The 21,356-nt window shown below is 44.9% G+C and overlaps 1 protein-coding gene across 3 annotated transcripts in view; it reads left to right on the top strand.

The window, feature by feature from the left end:
• LOC144948610 (dystrophin-like) overlaps positions 1 to 21,356 on the top strand; it is a 639,922-nt gene that overhangs the window by 508,474 nt on the left and 110,092 nt on the right. For all 3 annotated transcript variants that reach the window (XM_078878206.1, XM_078878207.1, XM_078878208.1), the window contains one exon: positions 3,270 to 3,459. In XM_078878206.1, the coding sequence (XP_078734332.1) occupies positions 3,270 to 3,459 (190 nt within the window). The remainder of the gene's footprint in view (positions 1 to 3,269; positions 3,460 to 21,356) is intronic.

Below are 21,356 nucleotides of genomic sequence, written 5' to 3'. Positions count from 1 at the left end.
TAATTGCCAAAGCTCTTTTGTTCTATACTTCACATATATATTCGTAGGTTTTTTCGGTAAAGTCACGTAGGTAAAAATGTTTAATTAATAAAAGTAAAATAAAAATAAAATAAAAATCACGACGTTTCGGAGGCAACACAAGCTTCCGTCTTCAGGTGGAACCGTCACAGCACGATAGCTGCATCAAGTGAGAGAAATTCCAAGAAAACCGTCCTTGTAAACATACTGGTTGAGGGTGGGAGGAGCCAAGGTAGGCCCTGAAAATTATTTTTGTGAGGTTCGGTGTGGCTGAAGCACGCTGTTAGGAATGAGCCTTTGTTGTGTAAACTAGATGCGGATGATGTAAAGGTGCGTGTAAAAGGGACTGAGCCTTTTGTTATGTAGATGTGATGCGGCTGAAATCGCTGCCAGGAAACGAGTCTTTGTTGTGTAGAATGGTTTTACCTACGTGACTTTACCGAAAAAACCTAAGAATATGAATCCTTGCAGTCACGAAAGCTTCAAATCTAGAATTCACATCTATAATTAGTTTATGGTTTATAACGAGATGTTCAGCAAGCTCCCCGTTATCAGTGTTTACACACGTGGGAGGAAACCAAAGTGCCCGGAGAAAACCCACACACATGACAAGGGGGTGGGTGGGCGGACAACGCCAACTGTTTGTGGCCATCCAAGATGGGCGAAATACCGAAAAACTTCTGCTGATTTATACAGCGCCGTTGCACAATTCTTTATCCAAAAGTTAAGTTTTCAGCCGTGAAAGCCCGCGTGCCAATAAATCTGGCTGGATTGGAAACCCTCCTTCTGTCCCCTTTGCAAGGCATTTACACGCACAGCCTTTTGCTCTGCGTCAATAAATCCCAAAACAACATGACACAACTCATAAATGCCAGGCCGTTTTGGGAGGCCATTAAATTCCGTGCCCTGTTATTGGTGCCGAGCCGTATTGATCCTCCTGTGTTATAAACCTTGAGCTCTCGCTTATCAAATAAAAAATATAAAACTATATAATAATGTTGTTTAATATGTAAAATGCACTTGTCAGGTTTACATATGTTAATAATGTCATTGCATTAGGCTGGTCCACCCAACACTTCTGAAATATGTGAATAAGCAATGCCATGAAAATGTAATTAATGGAGTAAATTACTTTTGTATTAATGCTTTGCACATTTAGTCCAGTTCATTCTCAAGTTACATGTGATGAGCAAATATGGACTACTGATTATATGTTTGTAAAAATATAAATATATACTTTATTTATATACTTTATTTGATTTCACTGTATAATCATATTTTTACGTCATATTGTCTGTTATGCGGTTCAACATGAACACGATTGTACATACATTAAGTTACAATGTCATCGTAGCTTCAGTGTCATAGTCAAAGTAGTGTGTGCACAAAAACACGTACTCATCTTCTGTTCACAACCTTCTCCAAGTCATGGATATTCCACACTCTTGTGGTGTTGGTGATGAATATTTCTAAAGGTCAACCTCGGGTGACCTCTTACAAAGTGGTGCTCAATTTATTGACTGAGATTTGAACTTGTAACCTTTCATTTATGATCCGCACACTTTTAACTACGGTTAACTACTGCTCCACTTTGCCGTATGCATAGTGTATGCATTTATTAGGCCTGTAATGCTTTATTGATCCATCAACTGAAATCGATTCCAATGCTCGCGGCGACATGGATTGAGTCACGCTTAATCACAATCGATGATTTACTGATTTGTGCGCAGCACGATACGCACTGTTGTTACCATTTGGCCGATACAGAGAGACACGTTCAGATAATCCAAAGTGAACAAAACAAACGAGGCAGAAAAGAGAATTGAGAAGCGATAACTAACAAGATTGGAGAATCCATAAAATAGTTTTTTTTGGATTAAAATGGATTGTAATTTATATGAATACATTAACCTCCCCCTCCCCAATTAGTCATCGCACCTGATTGGCTCACAAGTGACGACATCATTCACCCCCCTCTATTTTAGACGGAAACAACTCTGGCTGTCGCCTGATGAGGCTGGTTGTAATTACTGGCGAAACGTCACGGTACTCGAATTGTAAATGTTGTGGTGGGTTTACTGTCCAACACACCGGTGTGTTGGACAGTAACTTCTTGGCATGTTTTTGTTTACGTGACAAACCTTACTAATTTGTTGTGTCGAGTGGTGGCGGGTTTAATGGCACATTTATATTTACGCGATCTATCTCATGAAAGATCTTACGGATAATATTGGTCGCGAAGCCTATGTGTTAAAGATTGGAGAAATACATGACAAGACGAATTGATTCTTGAATCTGATTTGTGACAATTCAACCCATCGATGTGGAGCTGGGGGCATGGTTGATGGGATTCATGATATGCCCTAACAGTCATTATCAGTCAATACCATTTACAATGGGATGCTGCCCCAATGGTCTTATGGTGTTAGCACACTGGACTTGCAATCCAGACGTTGCAGGTTTGATTCTGTTTAAATAATGGGAGAGTTTCTGAAATCCACCCCTCCCTCCACCTCTGCTTACCCAGTCGTATAAATGGGTTCACCAAGGTCACGTTTAGTGGGGTAAAGTGTGGGTGCTTCCAACTCTTCCAAGACTTTTGGCCAGTGTCAAAGTGTAGGCCAAAATACTTTATAAGGAGGCTCGTTAGAACTCCCTCTGGTGGAGACATTTCTTCCAACAGTGATGTGAATATAAAATGGCAGGGTTGAACCTTTATCCTTACCATGTACACAGTGTATTGAGTGCACAAAATAGCCCCAAGCATTGAAGGTGGAGGAGATGAAATCAAACTTATTTGTTCAATTGAGCAAGGTTTTAAGAACTTCGGAAAATAGACAATGAGTGGGCAGGAATTCCAAAGATGAGCGGTGAAAGGAAAAAAATCCGAGAGACATGTTTTGACAGTACAGATAGATGAATTGGACAGACTGGTCGACTGAATCCTGCACAGATAATGTGAGATAGCATTGCTGGTGACGGTGTGTGTGGCTGTGTGTGCATGATGATTATCTAAACTGGTCCTCGGCCTACCTGAGGTCGACTCAGCCTCAAATGAGTACTTGGCGTAATGTGTCAGCATCAGCACTCGGGAGAGGTCCGGTCGCGGTGCTGGCCACCCACCCCCTCGTGCGCCACGGTGCCGGCCTTCATATAGATTGCTACTCGCGAACAGCACTTGCCCCTACCGTCTTGTTAAGGCTACACGGGGGGGGTGGGGTTTTTGTCTTTGTGCGCGCGTCGTGGCTCAGCCTGAACGACCGCGAGGCCGCCCTGGAGCAGGCCGGCAAGCGCGTTCAGCAGTACCACCTGGACCTGGAGCGCTTCCTGGCGTGGCTCTCCGAGGCCGAGACCACGGCCAACGTGCTGGAGGACGCGAGCCAGAAGGAAGGCGTGCTGGAGGGCTCGCGGGACGCACGCAACGTCCAGCGGCAGTGGAAGGTAGGGGGCCTCCCGCGCCGCACACTTCATAGCTCATCGGATTCCCCCAGTCTAAATACAGATTGTGATTTTGACGCGCACGCACGCATGCAGCTCACGGGGACCGAATGCCCATACAGTTGTGGGGGCGCCACGGTGGCGGAGATGTCAACTGCCTCGCCTTGGTATGCAGGAGGTCGTGGGTGCGATCCTGACCCTGATGATGCCGGTATTTGTGGAGTTTGCGTGTTCTCCCCCGTGGTTGCGTGGACTTTTCTCCAGGTCCTCTGGCTTTTCCCTCCACATTTAGAATCAACGTGCGTTCAGAGTATTTGGTGGCTGATATAAATTTCCACGCGATAAGCCACTTCGTTGAGCGATCATTTGTGGCCAGGTCGCTTCTGAAAAGGAGCTACATAGCTCAATGGGCTTTACCTCGTAAAATGAAAAAAACATGTTTATTTTATAGTTTAGTTTTGCAGTCGCCGTCGTGATTTATTTGTATTTTTTTGCAAATGTAATTTTAGGCTGTATCTCAAGAGAGTAATGAGAAGTTCTCGAGCAGTTCTGGAGTAGGTTCCAGAGGGAGAGCCTGAATCTTCTGGAACAATCCAGAAGAAAGAAATGGATGTCGATTGGGCACGTTTTAGCAGAGTGGAAAGCTTGACGAAGGAAGTTCTAGAAGGAAAGATATTGGAAAAGAAGCTGAGAGGCTTAAAAATAAAAAGGCCTGCTCGACAAATTCTAAGGGAAGTGTGAAGTTAAAAGGAACGCTCAAGATGGGCGAGGATGGATTGGTACAGAACTAAAGAGGAAGAATCTCAAGACTCTGTTTGACTGCTCAGATAAGCAGTCGGCCGTGCCCGTCACTTTCGGTGGTCTTGAGGAAGTGGTGAAAATTCCAGATTCCGAAGGTCAGGACTGGTAAACTAAGTCGTCACCGTCTCTCATATTTTCATGCGTGGGTTTTCTCCAAGCACTGTGGTTTTCCCTCCCACAAGCCAACGCCAACACACTCGTTAATGAAATTGGACACACATGCCAATACAGGGCTCTTCTGAGAAAGAGTATTGAGGCTCAGTGAGGCTCTTCCCTGGGTATATAAAGGGCATTTTCCGATGATTAAATTTTTAGAGTATCACCGTTGAATTCTCACTAAGTGTTGCTCGCCAGGTGGTGCTTGTCTTCACCGCTCTTGGGAAGATGGCGATGATGGAGCTGGGTTGAACTTTTGCAAGGATTTGAATTCACTTTCTCATGATTGAGAGCCCTGCTGCTCTGTACAATTATCTCGTGTGGTTTACTTGTCTTCCCAATTCATCACGTATACTTATTGTATACGTGCTGCATAAAGCATATGTGACATGACAAAAAATGCGTGACTTCTCGTAATTTCTTGACCGCTACGTTATTGTTGACGTCAGTGTGGGGCACTGGTGGCCCCTAGTGGCCTTTAGTGCGGGCCCTGACGTGCATCCCCTGACAATAATCGTGCTGCTAAACAATTGGAGGCCCTCACACTGATGATGTTTTATCGAGCGAAAGTGGCCTCCCTCTGAAAATTAGTGAAGAACACTGGGTCACATGAGTTTCTTTTTCCCTCAGTGCAAAATTTTGTTACATCTCTATTTCTATTCAAAAATTTCCAAACGTGTTCTAAGAGGGCATACGTAATGTCCGAGTGTAAAAAACACAATGCGTCTACAAATATTGCAATGCTTGTAAATGTTGTTGCCGTTTGTTAGGTAACCCTTAACCGTCTAGGTACTATCAAGAGTTTGCTAACACTACCTGGCAAAACCAGACTGGATTGAAATGAGCGCTGTGTTATACGGATATAGTCCCAACCAATGTCATTGTGTGACATTTTTCCAAAAGCTTTTACTCGTGCCAAGACATTTCTTTGCCAGGTAATTTATTTGTGATGACTCTTATTTATAATTTTTTCAACATGCCCGGCCACTGTTGCCAAGCGTACACACACAGGGAAATTCTGCCTCATTTCATGAAGCTCTCACTTTCATATTTTTCAAATAATGAGATTATTTTTACTATTGTGAACGAGGGGGCACTATATGTAGCTGAGCCCCCCCCATACCCCCAACGTCACCATCTCTTTCCACCCCGGTGCCCCCGTTCCTTGGCCACACCTGGCGCACCCCAAACAACGACAAAGATCCCCCTTATAGCCTTAACAGGCTGTTGGGGCAAGTCCTTCAGCGAGCAGCACCTATAAGGCCGGCACGGCACGCGAGGGGTTGGGTGGCCAGCACCACGCCCGCCCGCCTTTGTATCCCCAGCGGCGATGTTTTCACACACCGCACCAGGTACTCATTTGAGGCTGAGTCGACCTAGGGAGGGCCCAGGACCGGCTCAGATCACCAGGTTCGTAGTGCAGCGCGCGAACTGCGGCACCACCGTTGCCTCCTGGCGCACCCCTCCCCCATGCACAGGGCACCCGTAGGGCTCCTCCCATCGCTCTCCCCTCTGTTCGGAACGCATCTACCACCTGTAATCATTTACATCCCCTTGTCAATCTACTGCTGGATGAATGCCATACTTCACCACGTCGGTCAGTGCGAGTTGACGACAGGGACAAGCTAGAACTGTTAGACAAAAAGGTTCATAGCACGATGCGCTCACTACCGCGCCCACCAAACCATCCGCCCGCATTTCTCTTTTCATGTGATTAAAACTTACAAAACCGTGGTGACGCACAACAGATGTGGTCAGCCTCCTCTGAAGCACGGTCTGGGTAGATGCACATTACTAACAGGGCAAATGCGTCCCACGTTTTCTCTGCAGTGCATCCATCAGGCACAGCCGATGGATTGAACGCGAATTATGCGGCCGGGAAAGAAGCTGTCATTAAATTAACTGTGACGTTCACACGGGGCCTGCAGTCAGGGCTTCGCTATGCTCCTGCCGTTGCTCCGGCACAAGGTTTGACCCCCCTCCACAGGGAGATGTTGGTCTTGATCGAATGAGATCCGGAGCAGAGGCACCCTTTCACTTGCCGCCCTGTCGGATTGCTGCGGCAGATGATGAATGATTTCTGATGGAGATGCCCTCAAAGCTGCATTGGCAACGGATGAACGTCGGATGGAAAAATGTGGCGCGTAGATATTCACGAACGTTCGTCAGAGGGTTAGAAAAAGAACATTGTCCTTTGGTTTTGAAAAAAAAATACATTCTTACATTGCTGTTTTATTGAGCAGTTGTTAAACTTAGCAGGCTTTCAGTGTGTTTAACACGTGTGATTGTTTATATGTAATTGTCAGTGTAAATCAAGGACGTTTTATGAATACAACTGCATGCTGTATAAAATAAATTAAAACCACAATAGCAATTGTTCTTTTCTCAAAATATGCATTTGCAGTGCTCTAAGGAATTAATTGAAGCAAATATATGTATTTTAAATAGTTATATAAATAGGGTCTCATAATAAGTTAGCCTTGATCAAATAAAATAACAGTTTGCAATTTAGTAATTTGTATTATCAACATAGTTGTACAGATGGAAATCTATAAAATTGTGTAAAAGGAGGAAAATTTGAATGAAAGTTTTAGAGGACATGCATGCATTTTATTAAAATCCTTACTTACAAATACAAAACATGTCTCTATTAAAATTGCAATACAATATCCTTGCGGCTTGAACAGAAACGAAAGTTTAAAATTCAAATGATAACATCCAATTTATTTTTATGAGGCAATTTGTGAACCTTTATGAATAAGGATTGTCGATGCGTGGCCAACCTGCATAGTCTCACCATGTACCACCCTTAACGGACCCCAATCGACGCCGATTACGATCCATAGCCCGCTGCGATCTGCTGTCCAGTTTACGGGATCCATCCTTGAGTCTGTGCCAGTTTTGCAATAGACTTAAAACAGTGTTGTTCAAAAAGAGCTGACTCTGTGTGTTCAGCGCAGTACGCTTTTCATGGACCTGACTCATAAAAATGCACAAGAACAAATGTTCAAACTAACGAGCACTCTGACCAATCTTTAATGTTGGCATCTTTGTTAAGCTGATCAGTAGTCCTACACACTTGACACCTCACTCCCAACCGCTTGGCAATCAATACCGAAGACCCCTGTCACGTGATTTACAAGAGTGGCCTTCTTGTGTGCTATGTCAGCCCAAGTACTGGACATCTGTGGAAAGAGCTTGATAGCTCATCGGATTTCTCCAGTAGAAACAAATATTCTGATTCTGAAGTTCCATGTCGGACGAGGGTGACCTCTGATCCTTGGTGTTGGCCTGGCTTACAACCCCCTCGTGTGCCGTACCGGCCTCCGTGGCGCTTGCCCGCTACCAGCTCTTGCCTCAAGAGCCCTGTGTAGTTACACCAGGGGATCTTTTTTCCTTTTTTTTGCGTGGCGTAAAAAGTGCCCCTAGTTGGACGTGAGCCAAGGTGGGCACGACTGGCGGCTGCCGTCGTGATGGCTACTGTGGGGTGTATGCGTGCCCTGCCTGCAACGCGCGTGCTATTTTTAACATGCTGCTGTCCCTCATGCTAGAGAGCGGAGGTTTATAGTTGGTGCCAGGGCAGGTGCACGCTAAGCCTGCGAGTGTTTCGCAGACACGGCTGCGGCTACAATAACAGCGGGAGCCATCTGTGTCACTCCGTTTCCCACGCGCCTCTCCCCCGCTGCGTCTCGTTCTCCAACGCATAAATCACTCGCGATGTGATGTGTTGATATTATTATTATTGTCATCATCATCTCTTTTTGTTCGTTTTAAAAAAAAAAGAAATATGTGTGGTGTATCTGTTCGTGTTGCTGGCTTACTGGATATCATGATCTATAAAATGGATGCTGACGTGGTGCAGAGGTCACCGGCTTGATCTTGTGCCACGGTGGTTGAAACAATGAGACAAGTTTCTTAAATCTACCCCTGCCTCCGTCCGCCCAGCAGTATAAATTACTTTATCGCTCCCCTACTGGTGAAAGGACCTCCGCTAGAGGGATCTCCAGAGAGCCAATCTAGAGAGGGTACTTTGGCCTACTCTTTCATGCTGGCAAGAAATCTCGTAAGAGGTCGGACGGCCCACACATGCGACCTATCGATCAACTGACTATGGTGTACCGATTTCTTAGGGCTTCCACTTTTACTTTTTTTTATATATAAAGAAACAAAAAAAATAGACCGGATTTGCTACATTGATTACTTTTCTAATACACTTATACTGTACCACAAACCAAATAAATATAACATTTTAAAATGAGGAGGGAAAATATTTTAACGTAATTCATATGAGCGATATTGAGTGATGTGTATTATAGCAAAAAAAATTTTGCAGCACTCTACCACGATAGAATAAGGTCTCTGCAATGGTGGCCTGTTCGAGCAGCTGGTTTGATCTCTGCCTGGGAGGTTGTGCTAAAGGGTTCAGCGTTTGATAGATTCTAAAATGTGTTTTTTTTTCCAAGCTCTAAATCAGTGTGGTCCAGTTGGCCTGGTAATAGATGGCACGTTTGTTGCTTTCATGGTGCAGCTCGGGCTGCCGAGTGCCCAGCTGAGCCCACAGAAAGAGGTCGTCCCTCGTAATGGATTTGGAGCCAAACCAGCAAAGCCACTTAGAGCTGATGGCCGGTGTCAATCTCACAACAGAATTATAACTTTGATGCGGTGCATTAGCTAGCAGATGTCACTTTGCCTGCAATTATCCTGTTACAAATGAAAACAGAGCTGCCTTTACACATTTGCCTAAGCCGCTGCCTTTGATAATTGTGAACTTTGGCAAAACAGTACAAATCCGTGGCATGGAAAATTAATTTCCCTTTAAAGTTTTTTTGAGAGATTTTCTTGAGGTCTGCGGCTGAATTTCACGGACGTTGTTCCCGCCGTGGACTTTGATAACAAGACAGCTCCGGCAGACACGCCAGAGGGGGTGCCTTTGCCTTTTTGTGTGTTTTTTTGGGACGGCGTTTAAAGTTCACGGAAGCATGTGGTTCAACGTCGGCCAAGCGCCTGCCATGGCCGATGCGTTTAAGTTCGCCTCCCCCCACCCCATACCCCCCTCCCCTGCTTGAAGTTTGAGGAGATGCGAGCTGACTGGGTGTCCTGTGTCTTTAGAGGCAGCCAGAAGATCTTGGCAGGCAGCTCGCAGAGCCCCCGGCAACTCGCTGTGAGATGTATGGGCGGAAAACGGGCCTGATACGAGGAGGGGGGGGGGGGATGATGCGGTGGCGAGATGTTAACTCCCTCGCCTGGTATGCAGGAGGTCGCGGGTTAGATCCCGTCCCTGACACCTGCTGTATATTTGGAGTGTGCGTGTTCTCTCCCTCCACATTTAGAAACATGCATTACGAGTATTTGGCTGCTGTAAATGTCCACATGTACTTTACCTGATAAAATACAAAAGAGTTTAGTTTAATGCACAGCACACAAACGCATTCAGTTCACCCATCCAAGCACACCGTGCAGGGTAAAGGTCCGCTGAGCTTCTGAGATCTGACGAGATTGTGCACTGTCCGGTTAATTGCTTGTAGGTAGAAGGAAAATGCTCAAGAACGTGTTGTTAATCAAGACTATAAAGGCCTGTATTGCCGATGCGGGACAGGGCTACGTGTGATATAGGAAACGGGATTAAGTCGAAAATGAGAAATGCTAATCTAAACGTTTTATTGCAATTCAAAACAGTGTCTCCATGTTCATCAGTAGCGCAGTGCTCCTCTCCATTGGTGGGCCTGATACAATGGTGAAAATTTCCCATTCCTATGGCTGGTGCGAGTCTGTAATTAACAGAATCACCTACTCCGTGATACCAAAACATACCTTTACCACTAGAAAAAAATATAAACTTGCAGTCTTTTACCACGGTTGTGCTACACAAACTCAATTTTACTGGTTATACCACGATCTGTAGTTCCTGAGGAAGCTCCCAGCATGTGGAGTGAAACATTGGGCCCCCATGCCACCCAACACACGCCACAACCCGGAAACTTAACCGTCACGTAACGTAGAGTTCCGTGCGCTGTCGTCAGTGACGCTGCTGCATTGCTCGTGTCACCTAAGACATGCCAAGGGAACCAACAGCAAAAATACCACGGCTAGAAACCCCAGCGGCACGTAGCACCAGCCTACGTGCAAGCGGTGCAGTTAAATAAATACGCTACAAACGACGTGAAAGCGCTGTGTCGCTCCTGAGCCTGCATTTTATTTGTACAAATTGGTGTTGACGTCGCCAAATTCTCCCTTGCCATAGGAAAGGCTAATGGGATATACCACAACATTGCTAGGTCTGCCATGTTCAATTTAATGTGCGCGGCATGGACACGCAATGTGTAGATTTGTAAATTAACAACGGTAAGGAAACTACGCAACGTAACAACAGATAAGAAGACATTTGAACAAATATTACATTTTAACGCTGTCAACCAGAGACACAGATTTCCTGGAAAAGCGCAGTGAATCATTGCGCATTATCTCAAACAAATACACATATAAATAAACCCTTAAAGCGTCTCAGAGATACCAGTATTTAGATGCTATATAAATGCAAATTGTAATTGTAGCCTTAATTTTAATATGAAAACTGAGAATTAAATTTCTTTATTGCCCCGTTCAGTATAATTATGTTAGGCTGCTGGTCTATCAAAAACACGCGGTTTTTCGCAAACCGTATCAGCTTGCGGCATTAGCGCTGCGGCGTAGCTGCTCCTGTCGTACATAACCATTCCGGGCAGGAGCCTGGTCACCGCGGTCGTAGACGCACGCGTGCACGCAAGCCAGCTCGTGATGCACGCGCAAAGCCGTGCCTATCTGGCCACTCTGCGGGGTTCCAGTGAGGCGGGAATGAGCGGTGAGTGTTCGTTCGTCTCAAGCGGAGCAAGGCTCTTCGGTTCTGACTTTCCCTCAGGGCTCGGGCAAATATCATATTTCATTGCAGCTCGCCAACTAATCATTTGCAGATTGCCGCTCTGCTGGAAATTTGCGGTAATAAGTTGCCAAGTGTTGTTGCGTCATGGTGTGAACAGATCGGCTTAATCAGGTACGTCATTTTTCATTTAAAATAGTTGTAATTGAGACGGACTCTCATTAACGGCCAAACCTGCGGCAATCAAAACGAAAGTACATTGACGACGCTGTCCGTCTTCTACTTGAGGGAATCGGTCTTGCAGGATAAAATGCCACCGTTTAAGGGCGCGACAGAGGTTTTGTTTGGCGGGGGTTTTTTTTCTTTCCGCGGAGGACATCAAGGGCGTGTTTATTTTGGAGCAAACGGCCAGGGGTCACCGTAGCCTGGCCGCTCTGCGTTGAGAAGAGACGGGCGGTGAACATTGGACACTGGCGGTGAACATTGGAGCCGTGTTAATGGACACAAAAAAAAGAGGGGTGGCGAGATTCCATTTGCGCTGCGTCTCTGCATTACAGCCCGTAATTGAAATGTCAAGCTTTTAATTGTCATTAAAAATTCAAATTAAAAATATTAAAGGTTACCTATAATGAGAGGTAATGGGACGTATTTTGTTCTATTAACAGCCCTTGCCCCTGACCTAACCGACATTAGGTCTGACGCAGCTTAATGTAAACTTATTTCTATTTGATGCGTGAAGATATTTAGATTTAAAACACATTTAATTGGACACATATAAAAAGTAATTAAGGTTTATTATAATATAATGAAGGATTATTTAACACATGAGCGTATATATAGATGGACAGCATAACCTGTGCTTTTTAAGAACACATTTCGCTCCGTTTATCTGCGATTCTCAAATTTGAGCTGGCTGAAATATATCTTATCAGAATCAGGCCTCACGTTTCGTAAACGTTTGCTTCGGTTGAACCGCAAAAGAACGGTGACTAATTAAGGAAAGAAATTGCTCCTTCAGCAAAAAGTGCCATTGGCTTGGTATCCGAGAGTTGTGGTGCAACATCGAATCCGTGGTTTGTAATTATCGTCCGCGTGGTCACAAAGGGAGGGGCTGAGGTTAAGGTGCTTGTCCCATTATGCCTCATTTGCATAATTAAACATTTCTGAATAATTTAAAGGACGTCACTCTGTGTGTCCGTGTGTGTGCGTGTTTGTAGATATTACTAACATTTTCCATTTTGGAATACATCTGCCATTGTACACGCTCGGTGTACATGGATGTCCTTATAATGGAAATTCGCAGCATATCCACCATTAAATACAATTGGCTAATTCACAAATGCCTGTAGTTTTCTTTTCAGTTGACTGGAAATGGTCTTGTTAGAAAAGAGCAATGCAATACTGTGCATTTCAGAATTTATTATTATTCTTGTGTGTCTATTTCTTTGCATTTTTCACTCTGAAAAAATGTCCCTTGCCACAGAATGTATCAGCTTTGATGAGTCCATACATACCCCATCTTCAGGATGTATCGTGATTTCACCACCCATTCATTTTGTAGAACTACTTATATTCCAATCCAAAAGGACTCTGGCAGAGAATCGAGTTCGAGAAAATAAACTCGAGAATGTGTGTATGGCAGAGGTCGCAATCGGGTACCCGATACCCGTACCCTACCCGATACCAGGCTACCCGTACCCGGCCGGGTAAGGGTACGGGTACCCGTTTGCGACCCTGGTGCGGCCGGGTACGGGTAGGCCGTGAGTCACTGGTGAGTAACCGTTTGTCACTCATTTCCCAACGTCTTGTCTCTTCTCACAATTCAAGTTCCTAGAATCAACCCACCCACGCCTGCAACATGGCTTCATCCCAGAGGTCGCAATCGGGTACCCGTACCCTACCCGATACCCGGCCGGGTACGGGTAGCGAGGTATCGGGTAGGGTATGGGTACGGGTACCCGTTTGTGACCCTGGTGCGGCCGGATACGGGTACGGGGAAGGAATCAAAACCCGTTTGCGACCTCTGGTGTACGCTGCTGCTGCTTATATGCCGGAAACTTTATTCAAGTGAAAGTAAACATGTGAACAGAAAGTGGGAAGTATGAGGAAAGGTGTAGAGTCGGGGTTGTGACCCTGAGAATGTGGCGCAGTGTGAAAAGTAAGGCATTGTGTTTACACAGCATGGATTCGAAGGCCACGGACATATTTAAAATGCATGTGCACAGTTACCGTGTGTGCCGTTTCTGCACGTGCATGTCCGGCACATTTCCGGCAATGGATGGGGCCGCGTCGTGTCGCCATCCCGTTTTTCTGGTGTGCTTTGGTACACACACGTGTGGCTTTGATGCCAACACAACGATGAAAGAATATTCGTGTGTACACATTGAGCCATATTTACACACTGTGTTGTGTGCGACACCAAAAGTAAGTAACACGCTCAACACATTCAGTCGTGTTGTTGTTAATTGTGCTTGTGCATCACTGTCAATGCAGCAGCAGCATCCATCACCAAATAATTTGTTTAGGTTACATATTGATCATATTCTCTTTTGGGACCCGGCTTCGTGGATACTGCAGCAGAATTTAAGATGTAACTCCGTGTTTCTCATCGTCATCAACATCTAATTGATGTAAAATTAGCACCACCTGGGTGAGCTTGCATCACTTGGAAGCAACGATTTGCATTTCCTGAATCACCCCACTTAGATGTTTTAATACGAATATATGAAACATGTGCTCTATTGTGCATTTTCCAAAACTTATTAAAACAAGGAAGAAAAAAAACATGGTTAAGAATCGATTATATGATGTGTTCTACAACGCTAACTCCCTCGCTCGGTCTGCAGGAGATCGTGGGTTTGATCCTGATCCAGATATTGACGCCTGTATGGTTGGAGTTAGCGTGTCTCTGTCCCCACGGTTGCGTGAACTTATCCCCGGGTCCTCTGGTTTTTCACTCTACATTTAGAATCAACATGTATTGAAAGTATTTGACTGGTATACGTTTCCACGTGATAAGACACATCGTTGCGCTATAATTCGTGGCCAGGTCTCTTGTGAAGAATACCTACATAGCTCAGTGGGACTTACCTGGGTAAAATAAATATAGTTTGGTTGAGTTTTTAGTGAAATTTACGTGCTTTTATCGTCAGAAGTATTTAACTAGCTAGTCACAACGTTGCCTTCTGAGCCACACAATGAGTGTTGACCACTTACCCTTACCTGTTCCGAGACATCTGCAAGTTGCAGGCTGGTGGGGTGTTGCGTCCACCGCTGAATGATATTGTACTCACCCCAGAGAACCGTAGCGACACGACTGCACTCTACGATAGCTGGCGCCAAACTGTGCCACGCGCCTTCCCGCATGGCCCTTTACTTTTGATTTCGTTCTGATGACGTACGTGTACGTACACGTACGTCATCGTATGTATACGTTTCGTGAGCAAAAGTATTCCTTTTCTGTAGTTCTATCCGTTTGTCTTCTCCGCACCCACAAGTTAATTAAAAACTCCTCGCATTATTGGCGTGAAAAGCTTGACTGCTGGGGCTTTAATGTTTGGGCCCCCCCCCCCCTTGTCAAGTCAGATGACAGAAGATGTAAACAAGAGATATCGATTTAATGAGATCAGAGAATTGTAGACAACAATCAACATGTCGAGAGAGAAGAAAGACAAGATATAGGTGACTGAGATTAATTAACTTTTTATGCAAATCATACTGTTATGTTTATGAGGATTAACATTTGAGCTCGTATTCGATGCACAATGTTTTCTCTCTCCATTATTCCCCTTGAGCTAGTTTGGGCCATGAGATTTTGCTTTGTTTAATTTATGCCAAGCGACCGCTACCACTGTCTTAAATTGTATTGCGTCTTGGGAGAGAACATCCGTGTATGGGCGGAATTTGGCCGTTTGCCTAATTTGCGCCATTTAAATCACCACGCGAGCCCTGAGCGAATACTGTTTTCTGCCTCGCATCACAGAGTACTGCCATTTCCACCACCAAACGCAATCACGTCGTGTTAAGAAAACATTCTCAGACCACCTGCAATGGAACAGAAGCAGCATTTTCATTTTAAGTTAATTTTGCCCACGTGAAATGCATTTCCTTTTCTTGTTTTTAATTCTGTACAGGCAGACCTAGGCTCTGTGCGCATGCATGAGTGTGTGCTTTATATGCCCATCGTGGGAAGCGTGTTTCTGCATGATACAGAGGAAGCCATTTGATATACCGTTCCGAATTTTTTGCGTAGGTATCTGTATTCATGACAGCTTGTGGTTATTCAACGTTGGCCCTTGTGGCTCATCGTGTAGCTTTTGAATAAATATTTATTATTTCCAGTTTTTTTTGTTATCTGGTCACTTTTCTTTAACGTGGCATAATTCAGTGGGAATGGCGTAATTATACCACGTACTTCATACGTGCAGTAAAACTGCCATTTTTACTCAAGTGCATCCGCATCGATAAATCTACATGAGGTTGTCTGCAGCTCTCGGAGCCTCGGCAATACGAATGCATGTTTGCTCGAGTGTTCATGGGTTCGTCGGAGTGCCATTGTGAATCTCTGAGGAAACGGGTGTGTGTGTTTCTGTGCGGTAGTGCAGTTCGTGCAGCAGTTAGCCTGCTGTGCTACGGACCCCGTCGACTCGAGTTCGATTCCCGCTCACGGTTAACACCAGTGATGATTATCTCAACCGAGCCTGGGCCTCCCCTTAGGTCGACTTTAATGAGCATCTGGTGCTGTGTGTAAACATGGCCACTAAGGAGACAAAGGCGGCCGGGCATGGTGCTGGCCACCCACCCCCTCGTGTGCCGTGCCAACCTGCATAGGTGCTCGCTTATAGCACTTGCCCCAACACTCTGTTGAGGCTATACAGGGGATTTCTGACTTTATCATGTAATGGAAAATACATACTTGCTCTTCATTTATTTTTCAGTACTTTTAATTAATACCTTTTGGAGATGGTTAAGCATTGTACTCCAGATTAGTTTTCTATCTGTGAAAGTATGCGTGGAAGTACATATGAAGTTCAAATGTATACATATAGTTATACATTCTGTGCAGGGGATAGGGAATCCTACAAGTGATTGGAGCAGTGGGTAGCGCACTTCCCTATGAACCTGGCGATCTGAGTTTGATTCCTGATCTTGGCTAACACCGGTGGTCTGTGTACCCCATCCGCCCACCACCACTCTCTTTGGCAACGAATGCACCAACCAGCTTTAATAGCCCATATGATCTACACAACTTGGGCAGGCTTTTATCCAGCAGTGGATTAACAAATGGCTGTGACGTGAAAGTTATTGTTACTTTTAATTCACTAAAAGTATGCAGGGTATTTGTTTATTGTACCATTGCAACTTATTTCATGTTTTTATTACTGTTGTCCCAACACCTTGAAAAAAAAACTCCCAAAATTTACATCAGTAAGACCTTTCTTTTCTCATTACAAAAACTCTACTAACAGTTCCAGTGTAAAATTCATGTATTTTTGCTTCTTTTGAAAAACACCAACAATAAAACACTTGAATAATTAAGCATAATGCAATAAAAAAATTAGGCGACGAGACCAAATAAAAATCATCTGACCGGAAGGATTCCGCTAGTTAGGGATGTGTTCGACCAAAGTTATATATTTTTTGCTAAACGGCTGCATGATATAAATTGACAAGTTTCCGTGTGACTGGGCACACAGGAATCTTTTACTTGGCGGCAGTGAGGATTGGTAGTGGCTTGCAGGGCTTGAAGTGTGTAACAGCTCATAGGTAGTAACTGGCCCCCCAGGAATGATTATGCACTCGGCCACAGACTGAGTGCTCCTGCCTTTGTGTGCCATGAGTGCTGTCGGTGGGATGTGAAATGAAAATGTATTCCTCGCTTTGTATGCTCCTTGCTCTGTCTTCGCTTGTCCTCCTGGTGCGCCTGTTTGCTGCGCTCGGAACACTCCGCTATTCAAACGTAACAGCTTGTTTTACGTGAGCTTTTTTAAACGTTTTTTTTAGATTAAAAGAAGAAAAAACAGAGAAATCTCACCTACACCGAGCGTGCACAACAGAGTGCCTTCCCTCAAGGGCATGCATTTTTGAGGATTGTGACGTTTCCTTTGGAGTTTATTTTTGTCAAGGATAAAAAAATTACTGCTGCTCCTGAGCAAGTTATCAACACGCCTGTCCCCTCTTAAACTTTTCCGTAAGCTGTATCGCCACTGCTGCCCAGTGATTTTTGTTTAGTCTGTGGTGTGTGTCAAATTGAGTTGGATTGCTTTATTTGGTTAGGGGGCAGCTTTGGCATTATTACAATATGAATCCAGTGGCTTGCGTTTGATTTTTGGCCACGGCCCGCATCAGTGGCAAGTGCTACGTGTATCAATCCTGTCCAACCCCTCCACCTCTTCATCAACTTGCACCAACCAGTGTGGTGAAGTATGGCCAAACAACAGCTGTGACTGGCACAGTGTAAGGAAGCTTTCATCGAGGAGCTGATTGTCAAGGGGCTGTCGATTATTATTTTGAAACGTGCGTGCGTTTAAGGGTACAGTGCAACTGGTCATCAGAAGATGGTCGGTAGAACAGATATTCTAGTGCAGCAATTAATTCTTGAATTCATCGGTGTGTGGTGCTTTTAGTATTATCTCCGAAATGCATGAATTGAATTTGGATTCACTGAATTCCACCCACAAGAAGCCAAAGGCTCAATAAAGGAATTTGTCAAATGTGCCAATGCAGGACCTTCTGGAAAAAAAAAGCCTGGATACTCAATAAGACTTTCCAGGCTAGAATAAAGGACAATATTACAATTTCCTATCGCCAGACAATAAGTAATTGTACAAGCGGAGACGCAGGCTTTGGTTTATTTCCATCCCAATGCATTCTCCTTTTTCCCCTCTTGGGAATTTGTAAACCTCACAATTCTACATGCCTCTCCGTCTCTCTCCAACGTCTCCCTTCCCTGTCCATCACCTCTTTCATCACTTAAATGTGTTTCTCTCCGAAAATCGTACAATTTATTGACCCACCGGCACACGTCATTGTTTATTTATTTCATTCCACCCCTCCATCCTCCAGCTTGTTATATTTTTTTATTTCTTATTTGTTTCTCCGACAACAAGACACGCAATGTCCTGTGTAGAAGCACACTACAGCACCCACTGGAAAGGCGCCCTTGCAGTTGCAAAATATCTCAAATAAAAGAAATACGTTCCAGAAGAAATTGTGAGGTCAGAATACGCAACATTGGAGCGCCGCGTCGACATACGATATGGCCCATAGAGCCAGGCGAGCTGGTACAAATCCCTTGGTCTGAACATATTGTATGATAATGCTGGACTGTATACCTATATATTATGCATGTGGTGAATGTATGTTTGCACGCTATTTTTCAATAGCATTATCTTGAACACAAACCACAAAATCCCCATATATATTCATTGGCTATTGTAGTGTCCAATATGCACCGACGCCATACGTATCGTAATGCTCGCACTGTGCTATATTCTGCATGCCTATTGATCGCAACATTTAAATATTGACATTGCACAATCCAAAATGACTGGCGTCCATAAATGTGTTTTGTTACACTTACAAGGCTCCACTTCCTATCGTACTATTCCACAATAATTCAATTTTAATGTAGTTATGATATTTTGCTAATTTATATTACGAAACACTCGGCTGCTATATATTGATTGTGAACCATTGTCTTTTTTTTGCTCTCCACCGCACATGGCATGCATCCCTTTATATTATTGCTCTATTGTACGAGCGAGAACCGTGGACATTTCTCCCCCCCCCCCTCCCCAATAGAGTAAACGGTGCATTCAGTGAGTCGGTTGTTTAACTTCATCAGTGCAATGAATGCGACCGGACGTCTTTGCTTTGCTGGCCATTTGAAAAGAAAATACGCCGATCGCAAACGGAAAACCCAGAATGGAAGCCCGCTTCCTCTCTGGTCACCCCAGACTCGTGATATTTGTAAACCTGACTTGCCGCTTGAGGCATAAGAGCAAATTTTTGTTTTTATTTCCGCGTGCCATGTCAGCTGCCATAAAATATTCAATACCAAATCTTTATTTTTGGACTTACAGCGTAAGAATAGTTTGGCTGCTGCCGAGGGGGCTGCTTTAATGCACTTAGTTTTTTTGTTTTCCGACTACCCGCGATCGAGCGCTGCGCATGCGTCCGCTCCGATAGGAATGCCACGTCGATTAGCGGGGTTGCCGGCGTGCTTGGTCGGAACTCACGAGCGTCTGTTTACAAGCGGCTGATGTCCCACACAACTGGTAATGGGGGGGGGGGGGGAGCTTTGGCCATGTGGTGGCTCTGCACTGCAATGGGGACCGGTGGCAACGGGTCCGGGAGACCACACGGGGGTCCGCGCCCTTGTGGTTGTTGTTCCACCTTCCACCTCGCCAGCATGCGTCTGTCTTCTCTCTCTCTCTCCGAGATTATTATCACATGGTGAGCTGCGGGATTTGTCGCTAACGCATCGTGAATCTGTGGCCCCTTAAACTTCTGTCCCCGGGCGCGACCACGATCCAACTTGCCGTGTCGACCGTTACCCCCCCTTGCTGCATTTGCACGTAAATTAGACCTGCAGGCATTCCGTGGTCTTGTTGGTAGGTGGATTCTGAAAGCTGTCCCAGTAGGTTGGAGTTGGAGAAACGCTGCCGTGAAGTGCCAATTTCAAGTTAGTCCTCCGCAGGCAATAATGAGACCTTGTTACGCATACTTGGTAGCCGACTTGGCCACGAGATTGGCATGTAGTGGCTGACATCAGACTGCCGTAGGCTTATTTTTTTCTACTTTCAGGACGGCAGACGTGACGGCGTAGAGGCAGCCGCATCATTTAGCTCCTCGTCTCCCCACCGCCATTTAAACAACACCATTTGCATGAAAATGTGTGCATGCAACTTAAATTGAATTTTTGCGAAAACTTTTGGCTGACCCCGCCAATTCTACTTTTGTTTCTTTCAATTACGCGTGGTGTAGGGCCTCTTGGAAGGAGGTGTGGGTAAAGAGGGTGGTGGAGGGGCAGCACTTAGTCCCCTGGGGTCTCTAGATGTCACTGACAAACATTATCATATTTCAGCATTACAACTATCGCAGAGTTCACGAGACCCCTGGGTAGGAAGAGTCCCGCAGAATATCATTTTGTTATCTGCCCTCGTTGCCTGTAGCTATTCATATTTCTGTGGAATGCATTGCTGCCTACCAATAGCATTAATCAGCATCTGTGACCCTGCATACGAAATGAGATGATCGGTGACTTCTTTCCAAACCGTAGCTGGTTTTTCTTGGCCATATTTGTCATGTCCATCCGTCCGTCCCTCTGTTCATCCATCAGCCTGTCTCTTGAATGAATGTGTGCGTGCGATATTTATTGGTGTAGTCACCTTTGTTACGATGGATTCTTTTTTTAAATGCACGGCCGTTATTATTAAGGAGCTCGTGCATTTGATGTCGCTTGTTCTAATAAGGTCGAAGTAAAATGGGACGGTTAACGACAGCGAAATTTAAGGGGATGGCGAGCGTGAATAGTGGAATGTGATAGAAATTTTTTATATTTCAACCAAGTCACTCTCACTTGCATCGATGAACAACAACAGTAATAATAGCGGAGCAGTACCTGAATTTAACACACTCATGAAATAACCTAATGCAATTGTAGCTGCAGAGGAAGCAATGTTAAATTATTAATTTAAACCAAATAACTGCTTTCAACATTTTCATACAATATATAACAATCTCCTACATTTGCGGTGCTTATATAAAATGTTTCTTTCCTGTGTAAAAAAATAATACAACCTATTGGCATTGTAACCCCCAACTGCGTTTATTAAAGTCGGCGGCGAATGAACCTCGTGACCCGGAGTTCGACTCCCATCCGTCGCTTACGTCCACGGCGAACAATAGTTTTCTCCCAACCCGCATTGACCAGCACGGTGAAGTATGGTCTAACAACTCCGCATGACCACCGTAGCCAGGGGAAAGGAGGCCCCAGAGCATGCTTGACAAGCATCCTCACGCTTTGCGTCTTGCACGGTGCGCTGGCTGTTGCCAAGGGTTTGCCTCTCCCTTTGCTCGCTCAAAC

Source organism: Lampetra fluviatilis, chromosome 50 (assembly GCF_964198595.1).
Source record: "Lampetra fluviatilis chromosome 50, kcLamFluv1.1, whole genome shotgun sequence".
In the NCBI taxonomy this organism is placed as follows: domain Eukaryota; kingdom Metazoa; phylum Chordata; class Hyperoartia; order Petromyzontiformes; family Petromyzontidae; genus Lampetra; species Lampetra fluviatilis.
This window is presented reverse-complemented; position numbering and strand designations above follow the sequence as displayed.